This window comes from Pogona vitticeps, chromosome 1 (assembly GCF_051106095.1).
Source record: "Pogona vitticeps strain Pit_001003342236 chromosome 1, PviZW2.1, whole genome shotgun sequence".
Lineage (NCBI taxonomy): Eukaryota > Metazoa > Chordata > Lepidosauria > Squamata > Agamidae > Pogona > Pogona vitticeps.
The window spans coordinates 52,661,624-52,671,854 of NC_135783.1; the positions used below are offsets into that span (position 1 = coordinate 52,661,624).

General features: G+C 38.9%; 1 protein-coding gene across 5 annotated transcripts in view; it reads left to right on the plus strand.

Annotated features, from left to right (window-relative positions):
• The window catches only part of QPCT (glutaminyl-peptide cyclotransferase), a 34,490-nt gene that overhangs the window by 12,057 nt on the left and 12,202 nt on the right, over positions 1–10,231 (plus strand). For 3 of the 5 annotated variants that reach the window (XM_072992730.2, XM_020788135.3, XM_020788148.3), the window contains 5 exons: positions 1,147–1,428; positions 1,629–1,808; positions 2,214–2,313; positions 2,893–3,009; positions 7,364–9,855. In XM_072992730.2, the coding sequence (XP_072848831.2) occupies positions 1,147–1,428; positions 1,629–1,808; positions 2,214–2,313; positions 2,893–3,009; positions 7,364–7,509 (825 nt within the window). In that variant the 3' untranslated portion in view covers positions 7,510–9,855. Of the gene's footprint in view, positions 1–1,146; positions 1,429–1,628; positions 1,809–2,213; positions 2,314–2,892; positions 3,010–7,363; positions 9,856–10,231 lie in introns of those variants that run through there. The other 2 variants (XM_072992720.2, XM_020788142.3) reach the window with 1 other exon arrangement.

The following is a 10,231-nucleotide window of genomic DNA, read 5'->3' on the forward strand; positions in this document are numbered from 1 at the left end:
GAAATTATTCTATCATTTTTGAAAATGTATCCCATTACAGCTTTTCCCACTCTTTTGTTGACTATGAGGGCCAACCTATTCCTTCTACATGATTCTTGCCCACCATAGTAGACATGATAATCATTTGAATTGAATTCGCCCATTCCTGTCAATTTTAATTCACACTGATGCCCAGGATGTCAATGTTTATTCTTGCCATCTCCTGTTTGACCACATCCAGCTTACCAAGATTCATAGATCTTACATTCCAGGTTCCTGTGCAATATTTTTCTTTGCAGCATTGGACTTTCCTTTCACTTCCAGGTGCATTTGCAGCTGAACGTCCTTTCAGCTTTGGCCCAACCACTTCATTAGCTCTGGAGCTACTTATACTTGTCCTCCGCTCTTCCTCAGTAGCATGTTGGACGCCTTCTGACCTGAGGAGCTCACCTTCCAGCATCATATCTTTTAGCCTTTTGTTTCTATTCATGGAGTTTTCTTGGCAAAGATACTGGAGTGGCTTGACAACTCCTGCTCCAGGTGGATTGCATTTAGTCGGAACTCTCCACTATGACCTGTCCATTTGGGTGTTCCTGCATGGTATAGCCCATAACTTCTCTGAATTACTCAAGCCCCTTCGCCACGACAAGGCAGCAATCTATGAAGGGGTTTTGACCATTGTATTTTAACAATTGTAATAGTGACAAGTAACATTTTAAGTTACTTTCTAAAGGTATTTTAAGGCATTTTTTGTCATTTTGACAGGGATTTGTAGGGTTTTATGCTATTTTCCTATCCATCTTAAGTTTTCTTTTTTAAAAAGAATCTGAAAGTAGGAAAAACATGATGAGCAGTTGAAATAATAATGCTAACAGCTTACTTTTCCATTACTGCAATAGGTAACAACAGGCTAATTTTGAAACACTGCAAAAAGTGTCTTTTAAAACTATGATGTCTGCTTTGCTTTTAGATTCTTGGTTGGTTTCTGAAAGGTGCCATAGGAATCTGACAGCTATAATAGATGGCTATTGCTGCTTTATTTAGGCTGCAGAATAGCATAGTGAGCTTTTCCAGGCATTTGTCCAGTTCCTACAATGTTGATTTGCATGGGTTTCTTGCATATGAACAGCAGTAGTCTCCTTTGACCTGTGGCTGTATACATTTCAGCATATCAAGCACCGTTTGCAAGGATTAGAAGCTGGCTGGGTTGTTGAAGAAGATGCCTTTCAGAGCCACACTCTTTATGGATACCGCACGTTTTCAAATATAATCGGCACCCTCAATCCTCTGGCCAAGCGTCATTTGGTGCTTGCTTGCCATTATGATTCTAAGTACTTTCCACCACAATTTGATGGCGAAGTCTTTGTTGGTGCCACTGACTCAGCTGTGCCTTGTGCTATGATGCTAGAACTGGCACGTGCCCTGGACAGACAGCTTCACTCTCTAAAGGTACTTGTTTTCTTTTCAATTGTTGTTTCTGTATTCAATGTGCATGAGCAGATGTGGGCAAAGTTACTTTTTTTGTACTTCAGTTCCCAATATATCCCAACCAATCTGGCTGGAATATTCTTGAAGTTGTAGCAATTTTTTTAAAAACTTTTCCCATCTCTGAGCATGGGGACTAACGTTCCATCTTGTTCCTTCCTCAGGAAACCACTATGGGTACCAGTCCAGAACTCTCCCTGCGTCTGATTTTCTTTGATGGTGAAGAAGCATTTGTTCGATGGTCTCCCTCTGATTCTCTGTATGGCTCTCGGTCCTTGGCCCAGAAAATGGCAGCTACTCTGCACCCACCGGGTGCCACTAGTACCACTCAGATTCAGGGCATTGTAAGTGAGAACAGAAGATCTAGAGTGGTCTTAAGTTACTGATTAAGGTAGCAGATTTGAAAACCAATGCTTTTATCAACCCTTTCATATTTCTGTTTTCCACCAAAGTCTGAAGTTTGGTGATTGTGATTCATATGTGATTAATTATAAGCCCAGATGAATTCTGTAACTATCTCAAAACATACAGAAGATACATGACTGGATGTTGGCAGTCATTTAAGCTGTATTACAGGTAATTTTGTATAGGATTGCAGGCTGTAATTACCACTTACCAGTGTTTGTTCAACTGATCAGAGTCAGAAAATGTGTCTGGGACTCGCTGGTTTCAGACAGGCATTGCTTTGTATCTACAAGGCCCCGAGAGTGACATCTCTAACAAGCATATTTCTCTACAATTTCTCACAGGATCTTTTTGTATTACTGGATTTAATTGGTGCTCGGAACCCAATCTTTCCCATTTACTTTCTAAATACAGCTCGATGGTTTGCAAGACTTGAAGCAATTGGTAAGAACAAATCAGACAAAACCCATCTTTTAAAAAATTATCAATTGCACAGAGTAGAAACTCTACTGTCAGTTGTGTGGTGGAGTTATTCCTAGAAATTAAAAGTTTGCTGCATTTTATATATGAACTTTGGGTATGCTCCTTTCCCCTCTTGTTTTTTCTTGGGGGGGCATGTGTGTGTGAAAAATCTTAATAAATTCCTTTCTGACTACTCTATTCACATATAAAAATGTAAGTGGTTGTGTGCATTTCCTTTTTCACTTCCAACTAAAGCACACCAGGCTCTTTAAAATAAAGAGCTATGTAAATGTAAACAAAACAGTAGAATGCTAAGCAGCAGCTAAATGGATTTATCATTTGATAGTATTTCCAACTTGAAATCAATTTGATATCATTTTCTGGGATGTAATCACAGCAATCAGAGCAAATGGAAATGCATTCAAGAGACCACTCCATTGTGTGAGATGACAGGGAAACCAATTTATGCCCCAAACTGTTGCTTTAACCAGACTGATTTTTTTAAAAAAGGAAATTCTGTTGTCAATCACTGCCTAAATATTGCTGTTTTTGAAACTGCAGAACGAAGTCTTCATGATTTGGGTTTGTTAAAGAATTACCCTGCTGAAAGGCGGTACTTCTGGAGTGATCTACGAAGACATCCAGTTGAGGATGACCATGTTCCATTTTTAAGAAGAGGTATGAAAATCTTTTTTAATGCTGCTGCTACCTGGTACACAAGGACGCACATTACTAGTAGCAACTGAGCAATGTGTGGACTTGGAAGGTGATAATTTAGTCCATATAAATGCTCACAAAGAAATCAGAAGGCAACATTTCAAGTATCACAGGCTGTATGCGAATCAAGTTGCTTATTTAGGGTCGTTTCACATGACCATCAGGTATAGTGGCAACATATTTGTAAAAAATCAATGGGAAGATGGGATTTAACAGGTTGTCTTTGGAGAATCTACAGCCTTTCTGCTCTGAAGGGGCATCAATTTTCATAAGAAGGGTAGTGGAGAAAATCACAGCAAAATTAGTAGATGCATTATTTAATGTCTTTCTGGTACCTATTAACAGCCAACAGAATAATTACTTTCATCTATGCCTGTTTAAAGAATTACAATATTAAATATTGCTCAATCTTTCTAGCATGTGATGCCTCTCTGACAACTTCCAGAACATTAGAGTACTGTGAATAATTTTATATCTAAAATGTGTGCTACTTATATACTGCCCCATAGCGCTTAGATCTCTCGGGGGGGGGGGGTTGTAATTTAATTATGCAGGCTACACATTGCCAACCCAGCAAGCTGGATACTCAATTCACTGACATCAGAAGGATGGAAGGTTGACTCAACTGGGATCCAACACAGTTCATGAGCAGACTCTTCACTACAGTACTGCAGTTTAACTACTGTGGCACTATATACAAATTTGCATTACGAAACTCAATTTACCATGAACCAGAAGAACAGTGGGTTGAAACTAGAGATATTATTAAGGAAGTATGCCAAAATACAGTTCTTGTAGTAACAAGAACCTAGATGGATGACAGAAGAAACACTTAAAATTGTTAAAGGTAGGCAACAAGCAAAAGTAAAAGGTAACAGAAATAGGATCAGAACCCTGAATGCAGCTTTTCAGCAACTGTCACGTAGGGACAAAAACTATTAAAAAGCACCCCCCAACTTATTGGGCCTCCTCATTGTTGCTGGAGCAGCAGCCTGGGCAACACCAGGGCTCCGTAAAATGGCCCCGGAGTCACAGGTGGCTGGGTGCATCAGCCAATGGGAGGATGCAGTGATGCGGTTGCCTCCCATTGGCCCCTGTCAAAATTTTGAAATAAAGAGGGCCTTGGCATATCAGCCAGAGTTATGACGTTTCACTCTGGCCCACCCTTGTTTAAAGCAGCCCATTCTGCAACTTGGTGGCTTCCCCTCCCTCTCCCCAATTTGGTATTGTGTTTAGCTGTGAGAACTTACATTGGTGTTGGTGGCATGGGTGAGAAAAGTTTTATTCATGGTATTGCTAATTGCACAATTTTGGCACAACTTTCTGTGGTGGGCTGGGGTACTGGGATGGATCTCGGTGGTGTTAATTGGCTCTAGACAAGGTCTGCAACCCCTGAAAGTAAGGGATCCCCATAAAGGGAGCTGGGGACAGGGTAGACTCTGAACTAGCTTGGGGGCCATATGCTCCCCACTGTACCCAGGTGGTAGGGAGTCACAAAGTGGCATATGCCTGCATGTAATCCATGGCTGTCACCCCAAGCAGATTACCCCCAGCAGATTGCTAGAGGGTGGCACCAAGAGGCATTCGGGCCAGGAGTCTGCTGCTGAAACCAATGAAGTTGTGTCCTTTTCTTCCAGAACTGTGTTTTATGGTATCAAGTGGGATTGCCTGGGCCTGCTCAGCCCTAGGCCCACAATAATAACCAGTGCAAAGAAGCAGATAACAATAAAAAAGAAAAAGCAAGCTATCTCTTCCAGATGGTCCAAGAAATCAAAGAGAAATTTAACCCTGGACTAGGAATACTGAATGACAAACAGGGAAGTACTGTACATCATCCGACCAGGAGAAAATAAAAAGGTGGAAACAATATACTAAATAGATATACACCAAAAGATAAAGTGACCAACTCTTTTGAAGAGAAATCCTATTATTAAGAACCTGCAGTTCTAGAAAGTGAAGTGAAAGTTGCTCTGAAAGCACTAGGATAGAAGACTGATTGAACTATTTCAAGCCTAGGAGACTGAATCTGTCAACATATTAACCAGAATAGGCTAAGAAATAGGGAAAACACAACTACAGCCCATAGACTGGCAATGTTCCAATCCCCAAGAAAGGAGATGCCAAGAAGTGCAGTAACTGTAGTGCATTACTCTAATTTTCCATGCAAACAAAATAATGCTCAAGGTGTTGCAACAAAGGCTTTTACCTGATGTTTAAGCTGGATTCTGAAAAACAAGTGGCATTCAAGATCACATTGCAAATATCTGCTGGCTACCTGAGCATACCAAAGAATTTCAGAAGATCAGTCTATGCTTTATAGACTACAGCAAAGCCTTTGACTGTGTGGAACATCTTTAGGCAAAGATGTAAGACAAGGGTGTATTTATCCCTTCATCTGTTCAGTCTGTATGTAGAACACATCATACAGAAAAGCAGCTTAAATTCAGATGGAGGAAGTGTGAAAATTGGTGGAAGAAACATCAATAATTTAAGATAAGCAGATGACAGAATAATAGTGAAAGAATACCGCGGTTGAACATTATGAAGACAAAAATCATGACTACAGAAGAACTATATAATTTTAGCACTGACCATGAAGAAATTGAAAAAGTGAAAGATTTTGTTTACCATCAATCCAAAGGGAGACTGCAGGCAAGAAATCAGAAGAATAAAACTAGGAAAGAAAGCAATGAAGGAACTAGAAAAGATTATCAAGTATAAAGATGTGTCACTGGAGACTAATACCAAGATAATCTTCTACTCCCAGTCACCATGTATGGGGTGAAAGCTGGACAGTAAAGAAAGCTGACAGGAAACAAAATGATTCATTTGAAATATGGTGCTTGAGGATAACTTGGCTGATCCCTCAGCTACCAGAAAGACAAACAAGTGGGTCCTAGATCATATCAAGCCTGAATCTCGAAGTTGCGTCATGGCAATTGGACTTCTTTAGGTTGAAACATTTCGTTTTGCTACTCATCCAAGCAGCTTCTTCAGTCTGAGGAGAGTTGGTAGGAGATCCTTGATCCTGAAGCCTCCAAGTTGGTTTCACTTCCCCCTGGTCTGAACAGGCTGCTCATTAGGATGACAAAGGACTGAGGATGAGGTATAACTCCACTTCTGCAGTCCTCCACCCATTGTCATTGACAGTTGTTAACAGTGATCTTTCTTGTGTGTGTCCCTAATCCTTCTGGTCTGCCATTTATCATGCTGCACTTTCATCCATCCCCAGAAACACCAAAGACCACTGTTAACTACTGTTAATGACCCATGACAATGGGTGGAGAAGGACTCCAGAGGTGATTTTTACTCAACCCGCCCTTTGTCCATCTAATGAGCCTATTCAGACTAGTGGAGGACAGGATATATCGGGGATCTCCTGCCAATTCTCCTCAGAAGCTACTTGGATGAGTAGCAAAATATTTCAACCTAATAAGAAAGAAGTCCAGTTGCCATGACTTGAATCACACCTGGATGACTAAGAATCTTCACAGATCAAGCCTGAACTATCTCCAGAGGCAAAAATGATGAAACTAAGGCCGTCCTGCTTTGGGCACATCATAAGGCAAGATTTTCTGGAAAAGACCACAAAGCTTGGAAAGAGAGGGGCCTGTTGCTTTACCTTGAGCTCAGTTTGTAGAAAAGATCAGAAGTGCCACAAAGGATCAATATAAAATCTAGATTTTGTTATCCTATTCTACATGGTCTTGTTACTGCCACCCCCTCCCCTCCTTTATAAATGAATGATGACAAAACCATTAATTCTAGGTTGGTTCTGTGTTTAATCCTGTTCCATTTTCTGCATGTGTAACCACACACATGGAAATGGCTGCAATGATGTAGAAAATTCCAGTTGCTTGCCTGTTTGCGTTACACAAATAGCTACAAAACCAGTCAGATGATTGGACATCTCTACATCACTGCAGCTATTTCTGTGTTTAGAATCACATGCACAGATACTTGAGCAGGATAGTGGCAAAAAAGTTTAGACGCAAATACCGCTCCAGAACATTTCTGAAGCACTGGTTTAAAATATTTAATTCTTTTCCCTTCCTTCATTAGTAATAATTGCTAATTTAATTTCCTCATGGGAATAGCTCCTAAAGCAGGGGACTTTGGGACGACTTCAGATCTAATACAGTATTTATTAAGAGGAATGGTATATGCCTAAAATGTAAAACTGCAGCAATTTTCATTTATGAAAAGTATGTATTTTAAGTTATTTTCATTTATGTAACACACAGTACTATCTAGAAATACAGTAAGCTCCAGCAGTCTGATCACCTCTACATTCTTCCTCCCCCTTTCCTGTCAGGTGTTCCAGTCCTACACTTGATACCATCTCCTTTCCCAAGAGTATGGCACACTATGGAGGACACAGAAGAAAACCTTGACAAGCCCACTGTTGACAACCTCAACAAAATTCTGCAAGTGTTTGTGCTTGAATATCTCAACCTGTGATAACACACTCATGGTACTTATTCATTTGCTGCACTGTTCTAAAATTAGGTCATCTTTGGGATACTTCAAATATGTTTTTAGATGTTATAGAAATAATCAGGAACATAGGAAGCCGCCCTATACCGAATCAGTTAATCTAGGCAACTCTGTCAACATTGACTGGCAGCTGTTCTCCAACATTTTAGGCAGGATTCGTTCTTTACTCTTCCTGGATATGCCAGGAATTGAACTTTGGATCCTATGCATGCAAATTATTTGCCCTGCAACTGTTATAGACTATGTTGCTGTTTATAACATGTGAATGATAAGTAATTAAAAAAAAATTAATATAGAAAGTTTAAAATTGATTTCTTCCAATATGCCCACAACCACCATGAAGAGATTCTAAAGCTAATTATGCCAGTAAAACAGATGAAAATAAAATCCATGTATACAAAGGTATGTTTTAGTGAGAGAAGAAAAGTTATGCAAAACTTATATAGTACATCGTCGTCATTTCTGTAGAAACCACTGTTGCCTTAGACAGGCAGTCTTCTTAGTTCCATCAACACAGTCAAATTCAATATCTTGCAATTTGGCTACAGCAATATAACAAACCACCAGGAAAGCATTTGTTTCTAAAAATTGAAGGTTAATAATTCTGAGCACCTTTAGTATAGAAATCCACCAGTCACTTAGGATATGGACAAAGAGAATAGGTGTTACACAAAAACCCTAGCTGTTCATTTCTTGCACCATTCTGCTGTATAGCTGACTCTTACAAACTATTTTTCAGTTTGGAGGTCCAATATACATTTCCACTGTTTGTGCCATAGCTTGCACATAGCTGCAGATGCTAATCTAAATAAACTCTCACTGCCTAGATTATACATATGAACAAAGTGAGACAATGATAGGCTCAGATTAAACAACATTCATAGTTTAAATGATTGTGTGGCCCTACAGTCACGTCATCTTAGCTATCTATGTTGGTGTTCTCTCCTTAGGCAATTATTAAATGGTGGAATTTAAGCTTGAAGGTGGATTACATATAGGTGATAGCATAAACTGAATGCCAGTGAACATATGTATTCATCCTAACTTTTGAATGTAAAAATGTTCAGACTGTATACACAATTTTTAAAAATAAGTACTGCATATACACCTGTTTTCATTCACATTTGCTGGTAAGATTTTAGAAGCTTGCTTTAGATACAGCAGCTAGAACAAGGGTTGGACTATTACAGCTAGAGGATTGAGCCACAGTTCAGATGTACCTGAACTGCAACTTCTACCATTCTTCAACATTAGCTTTACTAGACAAGGCTGATGAAGTCCAACATTTGGAGGGCCCTAAATTGTCCACTACAAACACAGAATTACATACTTCTAGATGCTTTTCACATTGGACTTTATAGTTTACATGCTAGGGATAGGACTTCATCAAATAACCTTCACTTGATTTATCCTAAGGTCAGGACTATTTTTTTTCAGGTGAATGCTTCAACTGTCAAATATCTAATAGGTATGTGTTTTATGACAGCTGTTATACAAACTATCTACAGTATGAAGTTAACATTTATGGAGGCTGTTGTGCGACAATACAAGGTTGCTTTAGATCAAGCAATGATAGGAGGAACATATACAGCTACTATACATTATACTAACTGAGACCGCTTGTCCATCTAGCTCAATATGGTGTATACTAACTGATAGCAGTCCCTGAGAGTTTCAGATAGTCTTTCAAGATATCAGAAATTAAACTGAGACATTCTGCATAGAAAGCGTGGGCTCTGCCATTGAGCTACAGCTCTTCCACTACCAGTTAATTTAAACACTTTCAGTTGCAAAGAGTTACAAATCCCACTAAACTCCAATGGAAACTGGTTTTATTATTGCTGTCATTATAAGTGTGTTATGGTTAGTAGGGTAATATTTCCCATACCTAAAGCAAAACATGAATCAGAAGGTGGAACCACTAAAAATTTTCAGATTCTATTTTACTCTTAGCTAAAGGAAAAGGCTTTTTCATCAATACAAAGATGAAAAGTCACTACTAAATGAGGAAAACAGTACACGAGGAAAGTAAAAAGAAGTTTGGTTTACTATTTACTTGAGGGGAAACTCCAAATGAACTATAGAATGAAGAAATGTATGCCCCTGTCCTTGAATTATAGAACTCATCTACTTCATGACAGGTTTTTAAAAAAGTAATAATAAAGAGCAAAATACTGTTGCATTGGTTATCAACGGACAAGAAGGACACATAATAAAAGTGCAGATTCTCTTCCTTTTTAACATTATTGGATAGTAATCCATCAAAGCAAAACAAGTATTTTCTAAGCAAATAAACTAATTAGCACCTTATAGTTATTGGTCACCATTTGTAACAGAAGCTGTCATTCTGGTTGTTAAATTTCTATTGTTTTTATCTAATTCAAAAGGAATTACCCGGCTATATTCTTTAAAAGCAGAACACCATTCACTATGGTTGCAAATCTCAAATAACTGAATGGTTAGGCAAGTATCTCATGGATTGTCATTGTACAATAATCACATCCTATCATTATAGTTTACTCCCTGCCATATTTAGTTGTTGAGATTGATAGTGGTTTGAAAAAACAAGATGGTTCAGCAAAGTACATTTCACCTTTAAAGTGCTTTCGGGGGGCAAGAATACTAGAAATGGGAAGGAATGTACAGTACATGTTCAGTTGCATACACAACAGGTGATGCACACACA